This window comes from Aethalodelphis obliquidens, unplaced genomic scaffold (assembly GCF_003676395.1).
Source record: "Aethalodelphis obliquidens isolate GAN/ISIS:26980383/991018 unplaced genomic scaffold, ASM367639v1 scaffold44, whole genome shotgun sequence".
In the NCBI taxonomy this organism is placed as follows: domain Eukaryota; kingdom Metazoa; phylum Chordata; class Mammalia; order Artiodactyla; family Delphinidae; genus Aethalodelphis; species Aethalodelphis obliquidens.
This window is the reverse complement of record NW_020837988.1, coordinates 12147120-12174662: the sequence shown is the minus strand read 5'-3', so window position 1 is coordinate 12174662 and position 27543 is coordinate 12147120. Positions and strand designations below refer to the sequence as shown.

The window sequence follows — 27543 nt, the reverse complement described above, 5'->3', positions numbered from 1 at the left end:
ACGCTTTGATCTCTGTGGAATGAAGGAAGATCAAAATTTACACAGGCATATTGATGTCCTAACCACAGATGCACTGCTCATCCTGGGCGCAGTGCTTGGGGAGCTGCGGAGGCAATGGCAGGTCACTTCTGATGTGCCAGGAAGGAGCACGCTGGGAACAGCTTTGCTGCCAGGTGGCGGGGGTCTCTATGCTCTGCTGTGTCTGGCATGTGGCCCTTTAAGTGAGGTGTTGCCATATGACTTCCTTTAGATGAAAAAGTGAGGAGAGATGCCCTGTCGCTTTCCCTAGAAGCACTTCAAAGCCCATGAGTCTCCAGACCTCTGTGGTACAAACCAGGGACTCAATCCCAGCCACCCAGCCTGTAATCGTCCCATCACCTGGGCTCCTGGCAGGCTGCAGTAAGCAGAGCCCTACTGACCAGCAGGAAGTGAGCCTAGGATAGCTTAAGACACCAAGAGTTGGGGACTTCCCTGGTGGTCTAGTGGGTAAGACTCCATGCTCCCAATGCTGGGGGCCTGGGTTCGATCCCTGGTGGGGGGACTAGATCCTGCATGCCAATCCCGCACGCCACAACAAAGATCCCAAGGGCCACAACTGAGACCCAGCGCAGCCTAAATAAATAAATATTTTAAAATAAATAATAAGACGTGGTCTTTAAAAAAAAAAAGACACCAAGATTTGAGGGTGTTTGTGCAGCACGGTCCAGCCACTCCTGGTCCAGGTTACCAGGTGTCTGAAAAGGTCTTAAGTAGGAAGGAAAAGAAAATCCCACAGAAAGGTTGTTCGGGACAGCAATTCAGCTGTGGGATCTCGGGGCCCTCTCTCCCCTTTTCCTGTCCTGCCCTTTATTCCACAGTGTGCGAACCAGAAGCCCCCAATGATGAAGCCAAGGGGAAGAATAGAGCAGGGAGTATGGAGCTGCCCTGGGACTACCTGGGGGCCTAGGGAGCACTGTGTGTGTGTGGGGGGGTGGCGTGTGGCCACGTGAAGCCATGTTGTCTGGTTTGACGTGCCTGTCCGTTCTGTGTTGTCCCTGAACATCCGCGGACAGTGCCACACTCCACTGACAGCCCCTGAGCTTCGGAGGGCAAGGCAAGAGGGGTTGCCAAGGAGTCAGGCGAGGAGCGCAGCAGCGTTTGATTTCAAGACAATGAGGCTGCGGGGCACCAGCCCCAGGGAACTGCCAAGGCTCCTCTGGCCTCACAAGGGTCTGTCTGTGGCCCCAGAAGATAGCCAGGGCGGTGCAGGGCGTGGCCACCAGGCCGGGAGGGCCGTCTTCCTGGACTCCCACTTGACCCCAAGACGGAATGTCTGTTTCTTTTTGGTCTGGAAGTTAAGGGTTTTTTGTAAATTCGGTAAACATTAGAGCAGGGGAATTACAAAGGAGGGCGCGCCGGTGAGCGGAGACGCAGAGTTCCGCCGGTGCGTGTGCGCGCCCGCGGGTGAGAAAGGCCACGTGCGCGCGCGAGTGCCTCTGCCCAGGGAGACTCCTTTGTTCAAATCACACCAAGAGGTGTCCGTACAGAGCCCGCTTGCCAGATGGCCGCGCCCCGTCCCCGCGGCCGGCTGCGGGGAGCCCCTGCCCGGCCTCGGGAGCGTCCCCCCGGTCCCCGCGCCCGCCTTGCGAATTTGGGAGGCGAGGCAGGGAGGACCAGCCGCGCTGCGTTGCGGTGACCGGCAGTAACCCCGCGCGGGGCGCCCTCGGCCGGGTCAACGACCGCGCTCGCCCGCTGCGGTCCGCGCAGCGCCGGCCCATCACCCTATCGCCTAGCAACGCCCACTCGCGCGCCGCCATTGGTCCAGCGCGCACGCCCCCGGCCCCCGATTGGCTGCGGCTGCAGAGCGAGCCACGCCCCGGGCCGGCTTCGCTCGTCCCGGACGCCGGCCCTTCAGTCCTTACGCCCGGGGGTTCGTCCGGCCCCCAGTGTGGCCCCAGTATAACCCCCAGAGTGACCCAAGCAAGCCCCGTCCCGTTTCCACTGCGCGCCGTGCACACGTGGCCCCCGAGGCCCCGTGGGTGGGGGCGGCCCCGGGAGGCGTGGGGCGCGGAAGGGAAGTCGTGGGGCGGGGGTGACGCTGCGCCCCGCCCCAGCGCCCCCCGAGTCCCGGGGCCCCCAGCCCGGCGCCCCCCTGGCGCGCCCCCGCGCAGAGTCCCGGCGTCCGGCGGCGGCGCGCGGCATCACCCCACTGGCGGCGGCGCGCCTGGTCCCGGGGCGCAGCCCTGACGCTCATTGGCCTGGGCGGCGCAGCCAAGCTGTCAGCCCATGTGGCGTGTCCGCGCGGGGACGGCAGCGGTTAAATAGCGCCGGCGCGGGCCTAGAGGGAGCCAGAGAGACGGAAGCGGCCCGGCCTCCCCTCCGCCGCGCGCTCTATCCTCGCTCTCCCTCCGCCGCCCACGCCACCGCCCGCGCCCGCGCCCGCGCCCAGACCAGGTACGAGCGGCCAGGCCGGGCCGGGGTCGGGAGTTGGTTGCCGGGGGCCGGAGTCCTGGGGCCGGGCAGGGGCCGGGGCGGGGGTGGTGCGGTCAGGCTCGAGGGGGCGCCGCCGGCCCGCATCTTCCGGCCTTGGGCGCGCGTCGTCCGGCGCGCCAGTGGCGAGGGGTAGCCCCGCACAGCCTGCCCTGGTTTCGGGGTCCGAGCCCCCGGTATGGATGTTCGAGCCCCACGGGGCGCCCGAGGCCGGGCGGCGAAAGGCCCTCGCGGCATGCCCCAGGCCCGGCGGGGCAGGTGGGCGGATGGCGAGGGGCGGACGCCCAGGAGCGCCGCGAACAGCCATTTTGGTCTTGGGCTGGGCCGGGCGGCTGCGGACCCTCGAGGGCCTGTAGGAGCCCCCAGCCGCCCGGTGTGCGCCCAGCTCCGGCAGCCCACAAGGGCCTCGTTTCAGGCCGGGCCGCCAAGCCCCTCCATCCGCAGCGTCCCCCCACCTCCGGGTGCGGGATAGCAGAGTCTCAGCCGACCGGAGGGCCTAAGAAGAAGGGAGGGTGGTGGGTGGAGGAGGCGCGGGGCCGGATGAGGACGGCTTCCCCACCACGTGGGCTCCGTTTGGAGCCCCCGAAGTTCTGGGGGGAGAGCGGCTCCTGCCCCGTACAGCCTCGCGGCGGCGCATGCGAGACAGTGCGCTCTGCAGGGGTCTCCACCCCCTTGCCTAGACCCGCCGGACTCCGCGTGAATAGCAAGTAGGGGGAGAACAGAGCGGGCGCTTTCTGGAGAAGCAGCCGCCCCGGGAGCTGGTGCCTCTGGGCCGGCAAAGGGCTCTTTATTTAGCGCTGGGGGAGGGGGCTCCCTCTCTGCCGGGACAGCAGGGTGATCAGGGCACCCAAGGAAGACGCTCTCTCCACTTGCTTGTGCTTTCCTTTGCTCAGAGAGACGCTGGAGGGCCGCTGGTTGGCGAGTCTAGCGGTCATTAGCGCCATGAGGCCCTGGAGCCTTGGTGGAAGTGTGCAGGATCAACCCTGGCCTTGCCCCCTTCCTCAAGGGCTGTACAAGAGCCCCCATCCTGAGCCCACAGCCTCAGGGTAGCCTAGGCTCCCTCGTTGGCGTCTTGGGAACCTGGGTCTGGGTGGCCAGGCAGGCTGCGTGGAGGTTGGCAAGCAGGACTCTGAGGCCTCAACCTGTGCAGGTGTGTGGGTCTGGGTAGCACTTGACCGGCACCTGACTAGGAGTAGTTCTCCAGGTTGGAGCTCGCTGGAGCAGCCATACAGGCTGGGTCTGTCCACTGTGGGGCAGGGACCAATTTTGCCCCAGAGCCCCCCAGGCCTTGGCACTCTCAGTGCCTGAGCCGTTGGGCCCAGCATGGAGGACAGCGTGGGGTGCTGAGTGCAGAGCCGGCCGGTCAGCAAGGGTGCGCTTTCTCACCCGCACGTTTGCCCCTTCTCCTTCGCCTGCTAAATTCCCTTGGCCAGCTCTTGATAGGCTGATGGCCAGGCAGCCCTTTCCTAGGAAGGGTTTGGGCCCTTCTCTGGGTTGGCCCTGCCTGCCTCCCACTGTGAGGCCCACTGCAGCAGGGCCGTTTTGGGGTCACCCCAGGCCAGGGCCAATGCCCAGAGAGCCCAACACTGCCAGTGAGAGGTGCAGGCAGGCTGGACCGGAGTGGACTCCCCGCCTCCCAACCGCCGTACACATACTTCACCCAGGGCATCCGTCCGGCTGGCACACAGCACAGGAGCTGGCCGTGTGGATCTTTGTTGTGGGGCTTTCTGAGCTGCTGCCCTCAGACCCTTGGGTGGGCCAGATGGAGGGGGGTCAGGGAGCCAGGGCCGGGGGAGCAGCAGCTGGGCCTCCAGTGAGGCTGCAGACTGGCAGTGTGGGTGCTGAGGTTGACCAGTGACCGGGCCCCCACACCACCCTCCCTGCAGAGAGAGCAGCCATGGAGGAGGTGGTGATCGCTGGCATGTCCGGGAAGCTGCCTGAGTCGGAGAACTTGGAGGAGTTCTGGGCCAATCTCATTGGCGGTGTGGACATGGTGACGGATGATGACAGGCGGTGGAAGGCAGGTAAGTGGGCCTGGGTTCTCCTCTCACTGCCGCTGGGTACACAGTCTCCAAGCTACCAGGACAGGCCTGCTCTGGCCTGAGCTCCCGTCCCACCTGCAGAGCCAACGGTCACCCAAGGTGAGGCCATGCTGCAGGCTCTTCCTGCGAGATGGCGCCAGGAGAAGGCTCGGGGCGAAGGAGAAACTGGGGCCTCTGGCCAGTGGACTAGGGACTGAACTCCAGTCCGCAGGAGACTGAGGGCTGGCCCTGGGCGTGGTCTTTGCCCACTTCACAGATGAGCTGGGTAAGCTGCGAGGGGGCAGATCCAGAGCTAGGCCAGGTGGGTGAGCACCTTTGGCCCCACTGCCCACCACCTGGTCCCTGCAGAGCCTGGCCAGCCACTGCTGGCCCACATGTCCCAAACTGTCAGATAAGACATGAGGCTCTCCCAGGAAGCTGGTTGGACTCCCTCACGCCCAGTAGGTTCTTCAGCAGAGCGGCTCTTCCTGATCTACGGGATGTGAGTCAGTGTGGCGGAGCCTGGCCTGGCCTCAGCCTCTGGGGCCAGTGTCAGGCCACGCAGGGGGTCTCCAGCCAGGACAGGACAGTGGTGGGTGGGAGGAGGGGGCCCTCCCCCCACCGTGCTGTGCTCTGGGACACCACCCGTGAGCCTCCCCCTAGGGCCCCTTCTCAGAAGTGGGCCCACCCATCCCGGGGAGCCTTGGCTCCCTGTTGCCACAGGGACGCCACTGTCAGTCACTCGGGGCCGTGAGGTTCCGTGGCTGGCCCCTCCACCTGCGTGTGTTCCACAGGACTGTATGGCCTGCCCCGGCGGTTAGGCAAGCTGAAGGACCTGTCCCGGTTTGACGCCTCGTTCTTCGGGGTCCACCCCAAGCAGGCAAACACAATGGATCCCCAGCTGCGCTTGCTTCTGGAGGTCACCTATGAGGCCATTGTGGACGGAGGTGGGTCATCAGGAGGCTGACAGCCAACCTGGGACTTCTGGGGGCCCATCCCTGAGGTTCCTGCCGCCCCTCTTGAAAGCGTTCCTCCATTTTGCTTCTAAGAGCAACATGTGTTCATGACAAAACATCCAAAACATAGGAGCTGTTGAGGGAGCGGAGTCCTGGGCCGGGGCCAGTGGGCTGGGGAGGCATGGGCCTTGGGCAGGTCACATTTCACAGCTGCACACCAGAGGTGTCCCAGGCACGTCCTGATGCCCCAGTTTCCTCACTCCCCATTGCATGGCTGATCTTGGGGGCGAGGGAGGGTGCCAGGCAGAGTAGGAGGCGAGACCTGGCCCCACGACTGTTACCCTCCACACTCTTCTCTGCCGGGTTAAGTCTGGCTTTGGACAAGTGCCTCGAGGCCAGCTGCCCCTTGTCCCAGGGCACAGACTTGTCCCAGGGACACCAGGGACGTAGAAGTCCTGCCAGGTGGGAGAGGGGAGGCTGACATGTGGGTGAGGCCCCTCAGTAGGTGAGCAGTGAGAGCTCAGCTCTGAGGGGGAACCTGGGGCCTGCCTACTCCCACCTGTGGTTGACAGGGTGGGTATCCTGGCCTTGCAGTTTCTTGTCCTGCAGCAGATGCTAAGTAGTCTCTGGGGTTGACACTGAGCGTGATGGGGTTATGGACACATGCTGCCTGGGGTGGAGTGGAGGGGAGGTGAGAGGACCCTGGTAGGGGAAAGTGGAGACCTTTGCACTGCCCAGGCCCCACCCGGAGACCTTGGATGCGGCTCCCCAGGGGCCGGCCAGTGTCCCTCCCTCCTTCCCAAGCCTGGACACTCGGCTTTTGTCTCTCTCTGTCTTCTTATCTTGGCCTGCCCAGGGCAGGCCGCCCGCAGGGCTCACCAGACCCTGCCAGCAACACCAGGGGCCAGGGGAGTAGCATAGGGACAATGCTGCCCTCTGTCCCCACCTCCGGCTGTCTCTGGCCGCTGCCTGACCCAGAGCCTGGAGCCCCACCTGGCACCCCGCCCGTGCCTGGGCCCTGGTTCCTTGTGACCTGGTTATCCGTTCTCAGCCCTACCTGGGCTGGCCGCCCCACTGTGGCTCTGCTCTCTCTTCCCTGGCCCACCTCGTCCCTTCCAGAGCCAGGCTGAGATGGAGCCTCCTCTCACCCAAGCCAGGGAGGCTGAGAGGCGAGAGCTGGGTGGTGGGCTGGGCATGTCACAGCAGCTAGGGCTGACCTCTGTCTCCTACAGGCATCAACCCAGCTTCCCTTCGTGGGACGAACACCGGTGTCTGGGTGGGTGTGAGCAGCTCTGAGGCCTCAGAGGCTCTGAGTCGAGACCCTGAGACCCTCATGGGCTACAGTATGGTGGGCTGCCAGCGCGCCATGATGGCCAACCGCCTCTCCTTCTTCTTCGACTTCAAAGGTGGGTGCACACACAGCTCCTCTGGGCCTCGGACTGGGGCAGGGTGGGGCCGGACGGCAGCTGAGACCCTTCCAGACTCTGACCTCCCCCCTCCGAGGAGGGCCTGCAGGGGTGAGGTCCTGGTATCATAGGCTCCACATGGAGGGCACCTGCTAAAGCTGCCAGGGCCCCAAGGTTGGGGGAGTCCCACAGCTGCATTGTGCCCTTGCCTGCAGGGCCCAGCGTTGCCCTGGACACAGCCTGCTCCTCCAGCCTGCTGGCCCTGCAGAGCGCCTACCAGGCCATCCGCAGTGGGGAGTGCCCCGCGGCCGTTGTGGGTGGCATCAACATCCTGCTGAAGCCCAACACCTCGGTGCAGTTCATGAAGTTGGGCATGCTCAGCCCTGAGGGCTCCTGCAAGTCCTTCGATGCAGCAGGTGAGGGCGGAGGGTGTGGGAGCACAGGATAGCACCCCCGCCCCCGTTTCACCCTACACCAGCCCCTGAGCTCTGCCCTGAGCTCCTAGGCCTGAGGTGCCCTCTGCCCCCAGGGGACGGCTACTGCCGTGCAGAGGCTGTGGTGGCCGTCTTGCTGACCAAGAAGTCCCTGGCCCGACGGGTGTATGCCACCATCCTCAATGCCGGCACCAACACTGATGGCTTCAAAGAGCAAGGTGGGAGCATCCCGGGCAGGGTGAGGGTGGGGCTGCAGGCAGTTAGGTGATTGGTGGTGTGCTGAGGCCTGGCCCCGCCCACAGGCGTCACCTTCCCCTCTGGAGAGGTGCAGGAGCTGCTCATCCGCTCCCTGTACGAGTCGGCCGGGCTGACCCCCGAGTCCCTGGAGTATATCGAAGCCCATGGCACTGGCACCAAGGTGAGAGCCCTGCCTGGCCGTGTGCACACCCCACACCCCATGCCGGAGAGGTGCCGGGGTGGAGTCCTGACCTCCCTGAGTCCCCCACAGGTGGGCGACCCCCAGGAGCTGAATAGCATCATGCGGGCCCTGTGTGCCACCCGCCAGGACCCCCTGCTGATCGGGTCCACCAAGTCAAACATGGGGCACGCGGAGCCCGCCTCGGGGCTCGCAGCACTGATCAAGGTAGGCGGGCGGTCTGGGGCCATCCTGCCCCTGCCTCCTCAGCTTCCTGCTGCCCGGTCGGGGGAGGATCCCCACAGGCTGTGCTGTGGGGTGTGGGCCACTGAGACCCAGACAGCAGGGTGCCAGCATGTAGCCATTCCCTGCCTTAGTCCACTGGGCCAGACATCTTGCCCGGTACTGCTCCACAAGAGACCAAGCCAGAGGGTGGAAGCAGCGGGGCGGCCCCACCTGTCCAGGGCTGCCCTTCCCCGTGGCCTGCTGACCAGTTGGTAGCCCAGAGCATCCAGGTCAGCACTGCTCAGGCTCCCTGGTGCTCTGGGCTTCCTGGGCCACTGTAGCCACCCGTCTGCAGCTCTTAGATTGGGACCTGGGGTGGAGTCTGGCTGAGGGACCTTTGTGTCTAGCCCCATGGCCATTAGTCCGGAGGTGGCAGGGACCCTAGATGAGGCCCAAGGCCGAGAGGGGAAGGGGCCTGCGGCTCGGTCACCAGACCACTGCACTGGGGCTGGGCAAGGTTGGGGGGGAAGGAAGTCTGTTGCAGCGGGCAGGTGGCCTGAGAGTGTCCTCAGGAAGGGAAGTACCTGAAGCCCACCCTGACCAGCAGGGCAGGGATCCCGGGGCTGGCCACCCCACTGACCATTAGGCACCCATAGGTGCTGCTGTCCCTGGAACACGGGGTCTGGGCCCCCAACCTGCACTTCCACAGCCCGAACCCCGAGATCCCAGCGCTGCAAGACGGGCGGCTGCAGGTAGTGGACCGGCCTTTGCCCGTTCTCGGGGGCAATGTGGGCATCAACTCCTTCGGCTTCGGCGGCTCCAACGTGCATGTCATCCTCCGGCCCAACGCCCAGCCGCCCCCGCCACCTGCCCCACACTCTGCCCTGCCCCGTCTGCTGCGGGCCAGCGGGCGCACCCTTGAGGCGGTGCAGGGCCTGCTGGAGCAGGGCCTCCGGCACAGCCATGACCTGGCTTTCGTGAGCATGCTCAACGACATCGCGGCCGCCCCCACGGCCACCATGCCCTTCCGTGGCTACGCTGTGCTGGGCGGCCAGGGCGGCAACCAGGAGGTGCACCAGGTGCCGGCTGGCAAGCGCCCACTCTGGTTCATCTGCTCCGGTGAGCCCCCGGCTCCCCAGGGTGTCCCCGAGGGCAGTGGGGGCAGGGCCGCGCAGCCCTGCCCTGACGCCTCTCACTGGAACAGGGATGGGCGCACAGTGGCGCGGCATGGGGCTGAGCCTCATGCGCCTGGGCAGCTTCCGCGATTCCATCCTGCGCTCAGACGAGGCCGTGAAGCCTTTGGGACTGCAGGTGTCGGACCTGTTGCTGAGCACAGATGAGGCCACCTTTGATGACACCGTCCAGTCCTTCGTGAGCCTCACTGCCATCCAGGTGCACCCCCGGGGTCTGGGGTGAGCGGGCCGGCAGGGCGGTCAGCCTGGCGTCCCCGGGACTGGCGTGACGCACCCTGTTCCCCCAGATTGCCCTCATAGACCTGCTGACCTCCATGGGCCTGCGGCCTGACGGCATCATCGGGCACTCCCTGGGTGAGGTGGCCTGCGGCTACGCCGACGGCTGCCTCTCTCAGGAGGAGGCTGTCCTCGCTGCCTACTGGAGGGCCCAGTGCATCAAGGAGGCCAACATCCCGCCTGGGGCCATGGCAGCTGTGGGTAGGTGTTGCCCTGCGCTCTGCCATCCTGCTCCACCCATGGGCCTGAGGGTCTCCATGGGAGGGGACGTCTACGCTGGCACTTTCGACATTGGTGCTGGGCAGAGGCAGGGTTCTGGGGTGACTCGCCGGCCGCCGTCCTCCTCACTTCAGGGTGAGGGCGGCCCTGACAGCCCCCAGTGTGCCCTGTATGGCCCCCCTGAGCCTGCTGGCCTTGGTGCTCAGCCTACTTGCCCATGGGCGTCAGGAGAGGCCAGCATGGTTTTCCCATGAGCCTGAGCTAACTGGGGGCTGCAGGGGAAGGAGTGGGCCTGTTCGCACTTCGGGCAGGCAGGGCTGGGGACGGAAGGACACCCTAGAAAACCTGAGGGACTGGCAGGAGAGTGAGGCCAAGGTCCTCTGTGGTTGGTCAGACGTAGGAGCCTTTGGCCTCAATACTGAGCCGAAACTGGCTCCCGCCTCTGGGGTAGCATTAACGACACCTCTGCCTGAAATCAGACACGGCAGGGGTGAAAGTGCCTCGTAAAGGTGCCGCTGTGCAGCTGTCATCACCGCCTCTGTCGTTAGAGCCACCCCGGCAACGTCTTCCACCCCCTGGGGAGGGGCTGAGTGAGGGTGCCGGCTCCCTGTGGCCACCTTCTGAGGCTGTCTCTGCCCCCAGGCTTGTCCTGGGAAGAGTGTAAGCGGCGCTGCCCCCCTGGTATCGTGCCTGCCTGCCACAACTCCAAGGACTCTGTGACCATCTCCGGACCTCAGGTGGGCCCTGGGAGGCGAGGCCTCATCCCCAAGTCCCCTCCTATCCCTCAGGGTGAGCTCTGCATGGGGAGCGGGGCACAGGCCTAGGACTGCTCGTCCAGCGCCCCTGCGCCCTCCCCGCCCCCACCCCAGGCCGCAATGTCCGAGTTCGTGCAGCAGCTGAAGCAGGAGGGTGTGTTTGCCAAGGAGGTGCGGACAGGTGGCATAGCGTTCCACTCCTACTTCATGGACTCCATCGCCCCTGCGCTGCTGCAGGCACTCAAGAAGGTGGGTTGCTGCCCCATGGGCTGCCTGGCGGGGGCCTCCCGGAGGGCGGGCGGGCAGGCGGCCCCAAGCTCCCTCACGCCGACTCAGCCTGACCGTGTGTGCAGGTGATCCGGGAGCCACGGCCCCGCTCCGCGTACTGGCTCAGCACCTCCATCCCCGAGGCCCAGTGGCAGGGCCACCTGGCCCGCACGTTCTCAGCTGAGTACAACGTTAACAACCTGGTGAGCCCTGTGCTGTTCCAGGAGGCACTGAGGCACGTGCCCGAGCACGCCGTGGTGCTGGAGATCGCCCCCCACGCCCTGCTGCAGGTGCGTGCTGGGGGGGCAGGATGGTCAGGTCCGGGAGGGATGGCGGTCGGGCTCCGTGTGGCCTTGTGGGGTTGGGTGGGAGCTAGTCAGGGAGGCCCAGCCTGTCTCTGCCTCTCAGGCCATCCTGAAGAGAGGCCTCAAGTCCAGCTGCACCGTCATCCCGCTGATGAAGAAGGACCACAGGGACAACCTGGAGTTCTTCCTCGGCAACGTGGGCAGGCTCCACCTGATGGGGTGTGTCCCCTCGCCCTGCTTGACCCTGGGAGCCCCTCAGCCATAGGCTGGCCTTGAGATCGTCCCCAGGAAGCGGGGCTGTGGGTGCTGGGCCACTGTCACACCCTCACTGCAGCCCCCACCCCACCCCATCTCGGTCATCCCTGGGGTCTTAGGGGAGAATGGTTGGCAGTACCCACCCCAGGGTGGTCCTGGGGTCAAATGTGCTGCTCACATCTCCCCTCTGCACCCTCCAGCATTGACATCAACCCCAACGGTCTGTTCCCACCCGTGGAGTTCCCGGCCCCCCGGGGGACCCCCCTCATTTCCCCGCACATCAGGTGGGACCACAGCCAGACTTGGGATGTGCCCGCCATGGAGGACTTCCCCAGCGGCTCGAGCTGCTCCTCTGCCACTGTCTATAAGATCGGTGAGTGAGGTGTGGGCAGGCGGGGGGCGGCTCCTTCCTCCCGCTCGCTGGCACTAAGGCCCATGCCCCACAGATGCCAGCCCTGAGACCCCTGACCACTACCTGTTGGATCACTGCATCGACGGCCGCGTAATTTTCCCCGCCACTGGCTACCTATTCCTGGTCTGGAAGACGCTGGCACGAGCCCTGGACCAAAACATGGAGCAGGTGCCTGTGGTGTTCGAGGACGTGACACTACACCAGGCCACCATCCTGCCCAAGACAGGTGAGGCCGGCGGCTCGGGATGCGGGGCGGGAGTGCCGCCTGCTGACCTCTGCTGCTGACCTCTGACCCTGCTGCCTGCAGGGACCGTGCCCCTGGAAGTGCGGCTTCTGGAGGCTTCGTGCACCTTCGAGGTGTCTGAGAACGGCAACCTGATCGTGAGCGGTGAGCGGGGGCACCCGCCCAGGCTGCAGAGTCCCTGGTGGGGGTCTCTGGGTGGACCCTGGCTGCCAGCTCAGCCCGGCCTTGCCCTCAGGCCCTCTGCCACCCCCGCCCACAGGGCAGATACACCAGTGGAAGGACCCCGATCCCAGGCTCTTTGACAACCAGTATGGCACGGGCCCCACACCTGTAGACCCCAGTGCTGCGTTCCACCTGAGCCAGAGCGATGTGTACAAGGAGCTGCGGCTGCGGGGCTACAACTACGGCCCCCACTTCCAGGGCATCCTCGAGGCCAACCTCGAAGGTGGGTGCAAGGGGGCCCCACTTTATACTCAGGAACATGCTTTGGGGCTAACTCCTGCTGCCCGGCGTTAGATGCCCAAGCTGGGTGAAGGGAGGGCAGTTGTGGGTGTGAGGGGGCCGCATGGAGGAGAGGGCCCACTGGGGGAGAGACCCAACCTGGCTGACTGACGGTCCCTCCACCCCAGGTAACACAGGCCGGCTGCTGTGGAAAGACAACTGGGTGACCTTCCTGGACACCATGCTGCAGATGTCCCTCCTGGTCCCGGGCCACCGCAACCTGTGCCTGCCCACACGCATCACCGCCATCCACATCGACCCCACCACCCACCGGCAGAAGCTGTACGCGCTGCAAGGCGAGACACAAGGTAGCCCCGCCCTGGCCCCACACACTTGTGTCCCTGCGCCAGGTGCTGCCCGCACTTACCCAGCATGTCCCCGCAGTGGCCGACGTGGTGGTGAACAGGTATCTGAACAGCATCGTGGCCGGCAGCGTCCACATCTCGCGGCTCCACGCCTCGGTGGCCCCTCGGCGGCAGCAGGAGCAGCTGGCACCCGTCCTGGAGAAGTTCTGCTTCACGCCGCATGTGGAGAGCGGGTGCCTGGCTGGGAGCCTGGCCCTGCAGGAGGAGCTGCAGCTGTGCAGGGGTGAGGCCTGCGCCCACCCGCTTCATCCCGGGGTCCAGCTCCCAGTTCCTGTGCCCAGTCTGGCAAAGGGGAGCTCATCACCTCCCCTCATCGCCCCGTCACAGCCCCTCCTTCATGTGGAGCCCAAATCTGCCTTCCCCTCGTGAGTGCCCCCAGGCCTGGCTCCCCCCACCCAGAGCTGATGTCTTCAGAGGAGGCCTAGCACACACAGGTGACAGATTTGTCCCCTTCTGTCTATGCCCCTAGCCAGGCATATAGGCGTAATGCCATGAGACAGCTCCCTACACAGGGCTCACACCCAACCTGATGGGTGGGGAGAGCTGGGGAGGGGCAGCAGGGCCATCAAGGCACTGAACCCACCCTCTGGAGAATCCACCCTCTGTAGGGCTCACACCTGGGTGGGAGGCAGAGCAGCCCTTCACCCGCCCAGTGGTCCAGATGGTTGATGCCAGTTTCTAGCCCTGGAGGACTGGACTGCCCACTCCGTCCTTCTATTTGCTGTCAGTGGGCAGAGCCGGGCGGTGGGTCCTGCTTACCTCTGAGTCCCTGCTCCAGGCAGACACCAGTTGCTGGGGGACCTTCAGGAACCCCAGCCCAGCTGAGGCTCTTCCCTAGCACCCATCTCTCTCCTCCCCAGGGCTGGCACAGGCACTGCAGACGAAGGTGGCCCAGCAGGGGTTGAAGATGGTGGTGCCCGGGCTGGACAGTGCCCAGGCTCCCCGGGAGGCCCCGCAGCAGGGCCTGCCTTGGCTGCTGGCCGCTGCCTGCCAACTGCAACTCAATGGGAACCTACAGCAGGAACTGGGCCAGGTCCTGGCCCAGGAGAGGCCCCTGCTGTGTGACGACCCCCTGCTCAGCGGCCTCCTCGACTCCCCAGCACTGAAGGCGTGCGTGGACACCGCCCTGGAGAACACGGCCAGCCTCAGAATGAAGGTGGTGGAGGTGGGTGCTGGGCGCAGAGGCAAGCACTGTGGACCCAGACACAGGCAGCCCCGAACACCAGGAGGGCCGGGGCCCCTCTGAAGCGAGGCCGCCCGCACACTGAAGGGGAAGGGGCACAGAGAAGGGGCTGGAGGTGGGCTCTGCGGGTGCTGTGGACAGGGCAGCGCTGGCCTGTGGCCTCAGCGGAGTTGGTGGGTGGGCCTTTCTGGGAGACACCCAGCTGAGGGGGTGGGTGCGCCTGCCCCGCGGCAACTGATCCAAGGAGCTCTTCCACCCCAGGTGCTGGCCGGTGACGGCCGACTCTATTCCCGCATCCCGGCGCTGCTTAACACCCAGCCCCTGATGCAGCTGGACTACATAGCCACTGACCGCCACCCCCAGGCCCTGGAGGCGGCCCAAGCCAAGCTGCAGCAGCTCGACCTGACCCAAGGCCAGTGGGACCCTGTGGACCCGGCCCCCAGCAGCCTGAGCAGGGCTGACCTCCTGGTGTGCAACTGTGCCCTGGCCACCCTTGGTGACCCGGCCACGGCCGTTGGCAACATGGCGGCTACCCTGAAGGAGGGAGGCTTCCTGCTGCTGCACACGCTGCTCGGAGGTTACTCCCTGGGGGAGACTGTCGCCTTTCTCACCTGCTCTGAGTCACATCAAGGGGGGCAGCACCTCCTGAGCCAGGTGCGGGGCGGGGCCGGGATGGGGAGGGGCCGGGATGGGGAGGGGCCAGGAGGCTGCCGAGCACTGACCCCCCAACGCACAGGACGAGTGGGAGAGCCTATTTACCGGGGCATCCCTGCACCTGGTGGCCCTGAAGAGGTCCTTCTACGGCTCTGTGCTCTTCCTGTGCCGCCGGCCAGCCCCACAGGATAGCCCAGTCTTCCTGTCCGTGGAGGACGCCAGCTTCAGATGGGTCGACTCACTGAAGGTCAGTCCCTCCCAGCCCTGGCCAGGCCTGGCTAATGCAGCTCCAACGCTGGGGCCTGGGGAGCCCCCAGAAGCCAACCCCTCCCTCGTTCTACAGAACATCCTGGCTGACTCCTCGTCCCGGCCCGTGTGGCTCATGGCCGTCGGCTGCACCACCTCAGGTGTCGTGGGCATGGTGAACTGTCTCCGAAAAGAGCCCGGCGGGCACCGGATTCGGTGAGATGCCCACTGAGCTGCATGCCCCTTGCTCCTCCCCTCCAACCCCCCCCCACAGCTTCCCCTCACCTGTCTGGCTGCCCATAGGTGCGTCCTGGTGTCCAACCTCAGTAGCACGTCCCCCACCCCTGAGATGGACCCAAACTCCTTGGAGCTGCAGAAGGTGCTACAGGGGGACCTGGTGATGAACGTCTACCGGGACGGGGCCTGGGGGGCGTTCCGCCACTTCCCACTGGAAAAGGGTGAGCGCCCAATGTGCCACCCTGCCCCCCCAGTCTCCTCACCTCGCAGCTGGGTGGGCTGAGAAGGAGAGGACAGGGGGACCCTGGCTGGAAGCCCTGCCCAGCCCAGGGCTGCGTGTGACCCTGTGGCAGCTCCACTTTCTGTCACCCACAGACCGGCCAGAGGAGCAGACAGAGCATGCCTTCATAAACATCCTCACCCGAGGGGACCTCTCCTCCATCCACTGGGTCTGCTCTCCTCTGCGCCACGCCCAGCCCACTGGCCCTGGAGTCCAGCTCTGCACCATCTATTATGCCTCCCTCAACTTCCGAGACATCATGCTGGCCACGGGCAAGCTGTCCCCCGACGCCATCCCAGGTACAGGCAGCACACAGTGGGGGGACCAGAACAAAGACCCTTGGGGCCAGGACCTGGGAAGAGGGGGTCCTCACCCCACAATGCTCAGGAAGCTGGGAGGCTCCTCGAGCCCAAGCCCACACACTGGGGTCCTCCTGGGGAGGCAAGGGGCTCACCCACCATCTGCCCCCAGGAAAATGGGCCGCTCGAGACTGCATGCTGGGCATGGAGTTCTCCGGCCGAGATGCCAGAGGCAAGCGTGTGATGGGGCTGGTGCCCGCCGAAGGCCTGGCCACCTCCATTCTGGTGTCTCAAGACTTCCTGTGGGACGTGCCTTCCAACTGGTGAGTCGGTCAGGGCTGTGACCTGGGGCCCAACATGGATGTGGCCAGGGATCAGGCCAGAGCTGACCCCTGCGCTGTGCCCATAGGACCCTGGAGGAGGCAGCTTCAGTGCCCGTCGTCTATGCCACAGCCTATTACGCGTTGGTAGTACGCGGACGCATGCAGCCTGGGGAGACAGTGCTCATCCACTCGGGCTCGGGCGGTGTGGGTCAGGCCGCCATCGCCATCGCTCTCAGCCTGGGCTGCCGCGTCTTCACCACTGTGGGTAAGCCTACAGCCCTTCCCAGAGCCCAGGACTGCCCCTCCAACGCCTGAAGCCCAGACTTACCAGCAGCGTCTCTCCCCACCAGGGTCAGCTGAAAAGCGGGCATACCTCCAGGCCAGGTTCCCACAGCTCAACGAAGCCAGCTTTGCCAACTCCCGGGACACGTCCTTCGAGCAGCACGTGCTTTGGCACACGGCCGGGAAGGGTGAGTGGCTCCCATCACTAGCCAACCGCCATCCACCCATATTCTCAGCCCCCTCTTCCTCCCATCCCCCCCTCTCTGGCCAAGCTGGAGGAGACACCGGCCCAGGCGGGGACAGGGTCTGGCCTTCTGGACTTGTGCCACGTTGGCTGGGCAGTGGTCTTGACTGTGAGGACCCCTCTTGCCCCCCCACCCCAAGGTGTTGACCTCGTCCTGAATTCCCTGGCGGAAGAGAAGCTGCAGGCCAGCGTGCGGTGCCTGGCCCAGCATGGTCGATTCCTGGAAATTGGCAAATTTGACCTTTCCAACAACCATCCCCTGGGTGAGGCTGGGCAGCAGGCCGGGTGGGCAGGGGGCTGTTGGGCAGGGCAGGGGTCCACAGGGTGGGCTGTCAGCTGAGTAGTGAGGCCGCCACCTGCCCACCTGTCCAGGCATGGCCATCTTCCTGAAGAACGTGACTTTCCACGGGATCCTGCTGGATGCAATCTTTGATGACGACAGCGCCACCTGGCAGGAGGTGTCGGCGCTGCTGCAGGCGGGCATCCGGGACGGTGTGGTGCAGCCCCTCAAGTGCACCGTGTTCCCCAAGACCCAGGTGGAGGACGCCTTCCGCTACATGGCCCAGGGCAAACACATCGGCAAAGTGGTCCTCCAGGTGAGTAGGGCACCCCAAGCACCCCCAGCTCCGGCCCCTGCCGGCAGTGTGTGAACAGCGGTGCTACCTGGGCTGCAGGTACGCGAGGAAGAGCAGGAGGCGGTGCTGCAAGGGACCAAGCCCACCCTGATGGCGGCCTTGTCCAAGACCTACTGCCCAGCCCACAAGACCTACATCATCACAGGGGGCCTGGGTGGCTTCGGCCTAGAGCTGTCCCAGTGGCTCATGCTGCGAGGGGCCCAGAAGCTGGTGCTGACCTCCCGCTCCGGGATCCGCACAGGTGACCGGCCCCAGGGAGCACGAGGGTGGGGTGGTGGGAGAGGCCTCAGTCAGCTCCCCGTCCTGCTGCCCTCCGGGCGCCTGGGCTTAGGGCCAGAGCCCTGATTTGCCCATCCCCACCATCTGTGTCCCACAGGCTACCAGGCCAGGCAGGTCCGTGAGTGGAGACGCCAGGGTGTGCAGGTCCTGGTGTCCACCAGCAACGCCAGCTCGCTGGATGGTGCCCGGAGCCTCATCACTGAGGCCACCCAGCTTGGGCCTGTAGGCGGCGTCTTCAACTTGGCCATGGTGAGGACGGCTCTAAAGGGGCTGCAGCCAGCTGCCCAGGGAAGCCCCCCGCCCCAAGCAAGCCCTCCGAAGCCCTGGGGCAAAGGCAGGTGCTAAGATCCCCTCACCCCAGGTCCTGAGAGACGCCATGCTGGAGAACCAGACCCCTGAGTTCTTCCAGGACGTCAACAAACCCAAGTACAATGGCACCCTGAACTTGGACAGGTGGGCTCCTCCCTTCTCTCTCTCCTTCTCCCAGCCCTCCCCCGCACGACCCTCACACTGCTGCCCAGAGACCAGGCCACAGGCCTCTGCCAGGGTCTGAACCAAGGGTCCGGGACAGTGGAGGCGGTTTGGCAGGCGAGCCAGGGATCCTGGGCATGTCGGCCGGTGGGCTGGGGAGGCCGGCTGGGGGTGACTCAAGAACCCACAGGGTGACCCGGGAGGCATGCCCCGAGCTGGACTACTTCGTGGTCTTCTCCTCGGTGAGCTGCGGGCGTGGCAACGCCAGCCAGACCAACTACGGGTTCGCCAACTCCGCCATGGAGCGCATATGTGAGAAACGCCGGCATGACGGCCTCCCAGGTGGGTCCGCCCGCCCCTCCTCCTCCACTCCTGCGGTGCCACCCTCACTTGTGCCCCTTCTCACCCCAGCCCCCCACCCTCCCTCACCCGCAGGCCTCGCCGTGCAGTGGGGTGCAATTGGCGATGTGGGCGTCGTGCTGGAGACCATGGGTACCAACGACATAGTCATTGGCGGGACGCTGCCCCAACGCATCATCTCCTGCATGGAGGTGCTGGACCTCTTCCTGAACCAGCCCCACCCCGTCCTGAGCAGCTTTGTGCTGGCGGAGAAGAAGGCCGCAGCCCATGGTGACGGCAGCAGCCAGCAGGACCTGGTGAAGGCTGTGGCTCACATCCTGGGTGAGGGAGCACCCTGCACCCCCCAACTGGCAGACACTCAGCTCCCCTGAGTCTGGTCTCCCTGGCTGCAGAAGGGGGCATGCCGGCTTGCTCATGGAGGGAGGGACACAGGTGGTCTGTGCAGAGCTGGGTGGGTGCTGTGTGCCATGACCATAGTGATGATGGTTTGGGAAGACCCAGCCATCAGGGCACAGTACCCACCAAGGCCCATCCCCCATTGCCAACTGAGCGCCTCTCCCCAGGCATCCGTGACTTGGCCACTGTCAACTTGGACAGCTCACTGGCAGACCTGGGCCTAGACTCACTCATGGCCGTGGAGGTGCGCCAGACGCTGGAGCGAGAGCATGACCGGGTGCTGTCCATGCGGGAAATCCAGCAGCTCACGCTCCGGAAGCTGCAGGAACTTTCCTCGCAGGCTGGCACAGCTGATGGTAGGTGTGGAGGGGGGTATCCCCGAAACAGCACAGGTCCTCTCAGTGCTGCTGGCCTGTGAGCAGCCTGGACCCACCTGCCCCCACCCAGGTCAGGGCTCGTCCATCTGGCCCCATCCTGAGAGCCCTCAGTGGGAGCCCAGTGCCCCCATCCACCTCCTACCCTAGCCACCAGCAGCCCCAGTCAGGTGTGTGCGTGTATATGTGTGCATGCTGGGGGATTGTAGCAGGGGACCCCATGTGGCCCCGGCCCTCCCTGGCATCTGCCCCTCTTCACAGAGCTGGTGGCCCCCACACCCAAGGAGGACAGCCCTGCCCGGCAGCAGGCCCAGCTGAACCTGAGCACCCTGCTGGTGAACCCTGAGGGCCCGACCTTGGCTCCACTCAACTCTGTGCAGAGCTCCGAGCGGCCCCTATTCCTGGTGCACCCCATCGAGGGCTCCATCACGGTGTTCCACAGCCTGGCTGCCAAGCTCAGCATTCCCACCTACGGCCTGCAGTGCACGGGAGGTATGTCAGGGTCCTGCGGAGCTGTCCCCACAGCGGGCCTCCTCCGTCCCCCAGTGGGTTGGGGGTGACGTGCACGTCCAGACAAGGGCTAAGCCTCACGCTGTCCCTGCAGCTGCGCCCCTGGACAGCATCCAGAGCCTGGCCGCCTACTACATCGAGTGCATCAGGCAGGTGCAGCCAGAGGGGCCCTACCGCATCGCTGGCTACTCCTATGGGGCCTGCGTGGCCTTTGAGATGTGCTCACAGCTGCAGGCACAGCAGAGCGCCGGCCCCACGAACAATAGCCTCTTCCTGTTCGATGGCTCGCACACCTACGTGTTGGCCTACACGCAGGTGAGGACGGCAACGGCGCCCCTGGGGCCGGGTCTGGAGTCCCAGCCCCTTGTGCCGCCACTGCAGCAGCCCCTCCTCCCTTTGCAGAGCTACCGCGCCAAGATGACCCCTGGCTGCGAGGCCGAGGCCGAGGCCGAGGCCATGTGCTTCTTCGTACAGCAGTTCACTGACGCGGAGCATGGCAGGGTGAGTCTGCAGATACCGCGCGGCCAGAGGCCTCCCGACACCCCTGCCCCCCATTCACGTGCCTGGCGCCACTCATCGTCCTGTCTGTCCTCCAGGTGCTGGAGGCGCTACTGCCCCTCGAAGGCCTGGAGGAGCGCGTGGCAGCCGCCGTGGAGCTGATCGCACAGAGCCATGCGGGCCTGGACCGCCATGCCGTCCGCTTCGCGGCGCGCTCCTTCTACCAGAAGCTGCGGGCGGCCGAGAAGTACACGCCGCAGGCCACCTACCATGGCAACGTGACACTGCTGCGCGCCAAGACAGGCGGCACCTACGGCGAGGACCTGGGCGCCGACTACAACCTGTCCCAGGTGTGCGACGGCAAGGTGTCCGTGCACGTCATCGAGGGTGACCACCGCACGCTGCTGGAGGGCAGCGGGCTGGAATCCATCCTCAGCATCATCCACAGCTCCCTGGCCGAGCCCCGGGTCAGCGTGCGGGAGGGCTAGGCCGGAGGCTCCTGCATGCGGGGCCCACCCCGCCGGCCCCGCACCCCACGTGCAGCCACCAGTAGGACCAGCGCCCTCCCCGCTCCCACCCCCATCCCGGCTGCCCCGGGCGCGGGGCTGGGACCCGCACCGCCAACTCGGAGACCTGCCCGGTCTGTGAAGAGTCGGCCGAGCCGCCAGCCAGGCCAAGCTTCCTGAATCGCGCGGGCTCTGCCACGCGGGTCCATTTGTCGTTTCTCCGTTTGGATTCTCCTATTTATTGGGTCGCCAGGGAGACGCCGGTTGGTCCACCTGTGAGGCCGGCGCACGGTAGCCAGGCCGGGGCCCCATGATGCCGGCAGTGGAGCGGAGCAGCCCCGGGCACTGGGCACCCACCCTGTTCGTCTGTGTTCATTTTTCAAGAAACAACATTCAAACTGCTGCTTGGATTTTGAAATTTACTGTAATTGTCTGTGTAAAGAACCATGTCTGGATACTGTTTCATTTTTACACCAACCTGGTAGAAATGTTGTCTCCTCTGGAGCCTCCCCACGATTAAACCGCACGTGCGCTCTGGCCTCTGGGCATCCTTTCTTCTTGACCAGCCCTGTGAGCCTGCGCTGTCCTGGCCAAGTCCTGGTGGCCCGGAAGGGACCACCCTCTGCTCCCTGCTGGAGGGAGGGGGCAACGCCTGGCTCCTGAAAGCAGGCTGGACACCTTGAGGCAGGGGCCCCTCTATCAGGGAAGCTTGACCAGGAGGAGACAGGTATGCCATCTTATGATCCACTGGCATAATCGTGGGGTACCCCCTAGGGTACCCTTGCCAGATTTCCTTATCCCTCAGGGAAACCTCAGGTTTTCTCTCCTGGGCCTCAACTGAGTGGAGGATGCCCACCCACATTATTGAGAGTAAACTTATTTGAAGTCACCTGATCGTAGACGTGAAGCGCACGGACCAAATACCTTCACAGCAACACCTAGGTGAGTGTGTGCTTAACTGGCCTAGTCCAGCGGAAGACTGACCACACAGGTTTAGGCAGAAGGAATGAAGGCTGCATGGAAGGAAGTAGTGGGGCAGGGAGGCCCCTGAGCATCTGAACCTCGCCAAGCCAAGGGATGAGGTGGACGCACTGGGCTGGAAGCTTCTGGGCCAACAGCAGAGGTGAGATGGAGCAGGGAGAGAGGTGGGCCCTGCACTGGGCCAGGACTGAATCTGGGGCCGGGGGAGCAGGCCCACTGCTAGACTTCTAGAAGGATGTGTTGAACCCAGAACATCCGGGGGCCCTTATATGTTCCTCAGAAAGTTCAACGTAGAATTACCATGTGAGCCAGTAATTCCACTCCTAGGTATAACTCAAAAGAATTGGAAACGGACTCAGATACTCGTACGCCAATGCTCATAACAAGAAGTGTTACTCATCTACAACAGCCGAGAGGTGGAAATAATCCAGGAGTCTGTGAACAGATGAATGAGAGTACACATGTGGTCTGCCTGCATAATGGGTATTATTCAGCCTTAAAAAGGAATGAAGTTCTGATAACATGCTACAACATGTATCAGAACATAGTGTGAAAGAGTTTCTGGAGCAGGTATGTTAATATCGGAAAAAGTAGGTTTCAGAGCAAAGAATAGGTTAGATATAAAGGATCATTTCATAATGATAAAAGCGTCAACTAATCCAAAGGACAGAAGAACCCGTGCTCCTATAACAGAGCTCCAAACTACACGAAGCGAAAGATCTGGAAGAAGAATCGGAATTCCCTGGCAGTCCAGTGATTAGGACTCCGTGCTTCCGCTGCAGGGGGTGTGGGTTCAATCCCCGGTCGGGGAACTAAGATCCTGCACGCTGCATGGTGCAGCCCAAAAAAAAAAAAAAAATCAGGCAATCTACAATTACAGTTGGAGATTTCCAAAACCCTTCTCAATAACTGAACAAGTAGAACATCAGTAAGGGTATGTAAGACTTGAGCAATACAATCAACCAACTGACATTTATAGACCGACCAGCCAACAGTAGCAGAATGTACATTCTTTTCAGATTCACATAGAACATCTACTAAGATGGTTCACATTCTGTGTCATAAAACCAGCCTCAGTAAGTTGAAAAGAACTCAGCTTCTATAAAGTATTTTCTTTGACCATAATTGAATAAAATTAAAATCAATAGCAGAAAGATCTCTAGAATATCCTCAAATATTTAGAAACCAAATAACATACTTCCAATAACCCATGGGTTGAAGAAGAAATCAGAAGAGAAATCAGAAAGTATTTTGAACTGACTGAAAATGAAGACGGCATGCCAAAATTTGTAGTGTACAGCTAAAGCAGTGTAGGGGAAATACATAACAATAAAGGTCTATGTCAAAAAAGAAGAAATGTCTCAAATTAATGACTTCAAATTCTGCCTTAAACTAAACAAAGAAGAGCAAATGAAACCCAAACTAAGCAGAATAGAGGAAATAATATATATCAGAGTGAAAGTCAAATAGGAAACAGAAAAGCAGAAAATGAAATTAAAATCTTCTTTGAGAAGACCAGTAATTCATAAACCTTAAAACAGATTGAGCTGGGGAAAAAAATAGAAAAAACACAAATTACCAATAGTATCAGGAACGACAGAGGTGACATCACTAAGATTCTACATATATTAAAAGGCTAGTAAGGGAATATTATGAACAACTTAATGCCAAACAATTGGACAACTTAGAAGTGAACAAATCCCACACAAAACACAAAGTCAAGAAGATATAGGCAGGGCTTCCCTGGTGGCGCAGTGGTTGAGAGTCCGCCTGCCGATGCAGGGGACACGGGTTCGTGTCCCGGTCCGGGAGGATCCCACGTGCCGCGGAGCGGCTGGGCCCGTGAGCCATGGCCGCTGAGCCTGCGCGTCCGGAGCCTGTGCTCCGCAACGAGGGAGGCCGCAACAGTGAGAGGCCCGCGTACCGGAAAAAAGAAAAGATCCCACGAGCCGCAGGTAAGACATGGCGCAGCCAAATAAATAAATATTTTTTCAAAAGCGCATTGAGGTATCACACACGTATTTGCATGGCTAAAATTAGGCATCCCAAGTGTTGGTGAGGATGTGGAGAAACGAACTCTTCCACGTTGCTGGTGGGAATGCAAAATGGTGGAACCACACGGGAAAACAGTTTGGCGATTTCTTTGAAAGGTTCAACACGCACCTACCATATGCCCCAGCCATTCCACTCCTAGGCATTTACCCCAGAGAAACAGAGCATATGTCCACACAAAGACTTGTCCGTGAATGCTTCCTGCAGCCTTATTTGGAATAGCCAAAAACTAGAAACAACAATCCTTCACAGGTGAATAGGCAGACAAATTGTGGTTCATTTCTGAAATGGAATAATACCACTCCACAATAAAAAGGAATGAACTACTGATACACACAGAAGCATGGATGAATCTCAAAATAATAATGCTGAGTGCAAGACACCAGACCAGAGAAGAGGACAGCTTTTCCTTGACTTACGATGGGATTATGACCAATAAACCCATCATAAATTGAAAATACCGTGAACTGAAAATGCACTTGCTACACCTAAACTACCGAACATCACAGCTGAGCCTCGCCCACCTCAAATGTGCTCAGAACACCAACATCAGTGGGCAGTGAGGCAAAATCATCTAACACAAGCTCTATTTTATAATAAAGTGTTGACTGTCTCACGTAACGGATTAAATACCATACTGACAGTGAAAATCAGAATGGTTGTCTGGGTCCAGGATGCTTGTTCACCCTCGTATCACAGGCTGACTGGGGACTGCGCTCGCTGCCGCTGCCCAGCATCACAGGAGAGGACCAGACTGCATATTGCTAGCTTGGAAAAGAGCAACGTTCAAAATTTGAAATATGGTTCCTACTGAATGTGTATTGCTTTCACACCATCATAAAGTAAAAAAAATCGTAAGTTGAACCATCATAAGTTGGGGACCATCTGTCTATGTAATATGACTCCATTTATACAAAGTTCTAGAAAGGAAAATTAATCTGCAACAGAAAATGGATCAGGGCTTCCCTGGTGGCGCAGTGGTTGGGAGTCTGCCTGCCAATGCGGGGGACATGGGTTCGTGCCCCGGTCTGGGAAGATCCCACATGCCATGGAGCGGCTGGACCTGTGAGCCATGGTCGCTGAGCCTGCGCGTCCGGAGCCTGTGCTCTGCAATGGGAGAGGCCACAACAGTGAGAGGCCCATGTACAGCAAAAAAAAAAAAAAAAAAAAAAAAAGAAAATGGATCAGTGTTTGCTAGGGATAGGAGGGGGGGAGGGGAGGGAGGACTTACAAAGGGGTAGAGGAAGCATGGGGGATAATAAATAGTTCCATTATTTTGATTGTGGTAGTTTTACTGTTTACATACATGTAAAAACTTATTTCCTTGTCACCTTATGTGCAGTTTTAAACTGTTAATTATACCTCAATAAATCTGTTAAAAAGTTTATATATATATATACCAAATAAAAGTCACTTAGACACCTAACATAATAAGACACTTCTCTCATTCTAAGAGAAATACAAACGACAACCACACTGAGCTATCTCATACCTTACCCATCAGACAGGCACAAATTGAGAACACCGCCTACATCCTCTGATGGTGAGGCCGTGGGGAGACGGACTCATGCGCTGCTGGTGGCAATGCAAAAGAGCACAAATCCTCTGGAAGGAATTTGGCAATCTGCAGAAAGATTACCTATGCATTCCCACGTCTTGTAATTTATCCTAAATGTATATCTACAGCAATTTTTGTAAAAAACCAAACCACACATACACAAGCAGATTCATTGCAGCATTATTATTATTATTATTATTATTATTTGGCTGTGTTGGGTCTTCGTTCCTGCGCACAGGCCTTCTCTAGTTGTGGCGAGTGGGGGCTACTCTTTATTGAGGTGCATGGGCTTCTCACTGCGGTGGCTTCTCCCGTTGCGGAGCACAGGCTCCAGGCATGCGGGCTTCAGCAGTTGTGGCACGTGGGCTCAGTAGTTGTGGCTCACAGGCTCTAGAGTGCAGGCTCAGTAGTTGTGGTGCACGGGCTTAGTTGCTCCGTGGCACATGGGATCCTCCCAGAACAGGACTCGAACCCGTGTCCCCTGCATTGGCAGGCGACTCCCAACCACTGCGCCACCAGGGAAGTCCCTCATTGCAGCATTATTTGAAGTTGCAAAATATCAAGAGATCACTGACATGTCCGTAAGAGGTGATTGACGTACTAAGCGACAGCCCATTCCCACGGAAAATAAGGAAGACTGCTGTGATATTCAAGACACAGTATTGGGCTTCCCTGGTGGCGCAGTGGTTGAGAGTCCACCTGCCGATGCAGGGGACACGGGTTCGTGCCCCGGTCCAGGAAGATCCCACATGCCGCAGAGTGGCTGGGCCCGTGAGCCATGGCCGCTGAGCCTGCGCGTCCTGAACCTGTGCTCTGCAACAGGAGAGGCCACAACAGTGAGAGGCCCGCGTACCGCGAAAAAAAAAAAAAAAAAAAAAAAATTTCTGGCTGGACTATTGCTTGCTCCAACCATTATCATGGCCTCAGGCAGCTGAGATACAGGCCTCTACCCAGTTGTTTGCTACTGTGATTGCAATTGTTCTTTGGGGCTTTCCCCCTCCCCCAATCAAGCCAGCTCTCTCCAGTGTCTGTAGGAACTTGAGGTCCTCAAGGCCTACCTGGCTCTGGTGGAACTACCATGGGGAGGGAGGAAATAAAAGTAGTTCAATACTAAAACTCCACAGACTCCCATTGTTCTTCTTACAGATGTTCAGTACTTTTTTTTTAATAAGTGCTTTTCAAATATTGTATGCCTTTGGTCAACTTCCAGAGTCCTGGAATGGTTGCTTTTAACAGTTCTGCCCAGTTTTATCACTGCTTTTTGGGGATGAGATTTGGTGAGCTCCTCAATCTGCTATTCCAGAAATCCCACCCACATACATAAATATAAATTTTCTAGTAGCCACATTGAGAAAGATAAAAAGATAAAATTATTTTCAATAATGTATTTAAGCTAATATAAAAATATTATTTCAACATGTCATCAATATTCTTTAAATTATGAATTCTTTTACTTTTTTGTTTCCCACTAAATCTTTGAAAACTGGTGTGTCTTTTTACTGTTACAGCACGTCTTAATTCAGACCAGTCACATTCGAGCACTCAAGATATGACAGCTGGCTGCCATATTGGACACACAAGGATGGATATTTGATATTAGGAAATTGTTATTTTTCAGGTGTGTTAATGATATTGTGGTTGTTTCTCTAAAAACTCCTGTCCTTTGGGTATGTTGAAATACTTAAGGATGAAATGATACAATGAAACTTGGTTCTGCCAGAGGAAAAATTTTCCCTCTTCCCTTTTGGGACTGTGCTTGGAGGTCCTGAAAATTAATTGACAAAAGACAGGTGAACAGGAAGAAAGCAAAGTGTATTCACACCCTCTGGCGGGTACAGAAGACGTGCACGCAGTAATCAGATGTAGGGGTTTCTGTACCTAAGGTAATAGGAGAAAGGGAGGGAGGGGAAAGAGAAGACCAATCGGTTTCTTTAGGAAAGAGAAGAGAGTGTTTAGGGGAACAAGCAGGAGGTAAGTTTGTGATCATATTTTCTAAGCAGGTGACTCGCACGTCTTGGGTTTAAAACGAAGAATTCTGTGGGTCTGGGCAGCCGAGCGTCGCACTATGGGGGGCAGGAAGTTCGCGCAGTGTTTGCCTTCCGCGATAAAACGGCGATTTCGATCCTTCGAAGGTTTCTACGAGGTTCCGCGCGCGGGGCCGAGGCGAGGACTTAAGCTCCGAGCTCCTCTGCGGGGAAAGGCGGGAGCTCAAGCCGGGCGATACCCGCCGCGAGCGACGGGTGACTCTCTGCGCTCCCTGCCCGGCCCGCCCCCCGCGAACCCGCCCCACCGCGCCGGGCGGAGCCAACCTCCGCCCTGCGACCCCCGACCCCGCGTACCGCCCCTCCGCCGCCGGGCGCGGTTTCCCGGGGACGCATTTCTCGCCGCACCGCGGGCTGCCCGGACCTCCCTGGCGGAGCACCTTCCGGCGGACCCAGCGCGGAGCTCTGAGCTCGG

The 27543-nt window shown here is 60.9% G+C and overlaps 1 protein-coding gene and 1 long non-coding RNA gene across 4 annotated transcripts; one reads left to right on the top strand and one right to left on the bottom strand.

The window, feature by feature from the left end:
- Positions 1-2309: 2309 nt before the first annotated feature.
- Positions 2310-21034, top strand: FASN (fatty acid synthase). 3 transcript variants are annotated; one of them, XM_027081096.1, is made up of 42 exons: positions 2310-2433; positions 4356-4493; positions 5285-5437; positions 6679-6852; positions 7068-7268; positions 7382-7504; positions 7589-7704; positions 7795-7929; positions 8583-9045; positions 9131-9318; positions 9407-9596; positions 10257-10351; positions 10484-10618; positions 10723-10926; positions 11045-11160; positions 11397-11569; positions 11643-11834; positions 11916-11996; positions 12112-12297; positions 12482-12661; positions 12738-12941; positions 13579-13883; positions 14163-14555; positions 14638-14802; positions 14899-15017; positions 15105-15259; positions 15414-15612; positions 15785-15940; positions 16027-16205; positions 16291-16410; positions 16607-16729; positions 16839-17062; positions 17141-17342; positions 17478-17629; positions 17742-17833; positions 18042-18193; positions 18287-18532; positions 18775-18963; positions 19243-19473; positions 19586-19806; positions 19894-19992; positions 20088-21034. In XM_027081096.1, the coding sequence occupies exons 2-42, from the start codon at positions 4367-4369 to the stop codon at positions 20475-20477; spliced, it is 7548 nt and encodes a 2515-aa protein (XP_026936897.1). In that variant the 5' UTR covers positions 2310-2433; positions 4356-4366; the 3' UTR covers positions 20478-21034. The 3 variants fall into 3 exon arrangements, with proteins under 3 accessions (XP_026936897.1, XP_026936895.1, XP_026936896.1); XM_027081094.1 differs by having other exon boundaries at positions 15414-15617; positions 15790-15940; XM_027081095.1 differs by lacking the exon at positions 2310-2433 and adding an exon at positions 2553-3619 and having other exon boundaries at positions 15414-15617; positions 15790-15940.
- A 5843-nt stretch (positions 21035-26877) lies between these two features.
- Positions 26878-27542, bottom strand: LOC113606591 (uncharacterized). Its single transcript, XR_003427616.1, has 2 exons — positions 27426-27542; positions 26878-27274 (listed from the first exon to the last, which is right to left on the bottom strand). It is a non-coding gene; the product is annotated as an uncharacterized LOC113606591 (long non-coding RNA).
- Position 27543: the final 1 nt, after the last annotated feature.

Bases quoted from the DNA above. Each gene is read 5' to 3' on its own strand.
- FASN (XM_027081096.1), top strand. From the start codon at position 4,367: ATGGAGGAGGTGGTGATCGCTGGCATGTCCGGGAAGCTGCCTGAGTCG. The intron at 12,298-12,481 runs GTGGGTGCAAGG...CCTCCACCCCAG, and splicing joins CCTCGAGGCCAACCTCGAAG to GTAACACAGGCCGGCTGCTG. The intron at 16,730-16,838 runs GTGAGGCTGGGC...CCACCTGTCCAG, and splicing joins TTCCAACAACCATCCCCTGG to GCATGGCCATCTTCCTGAAG.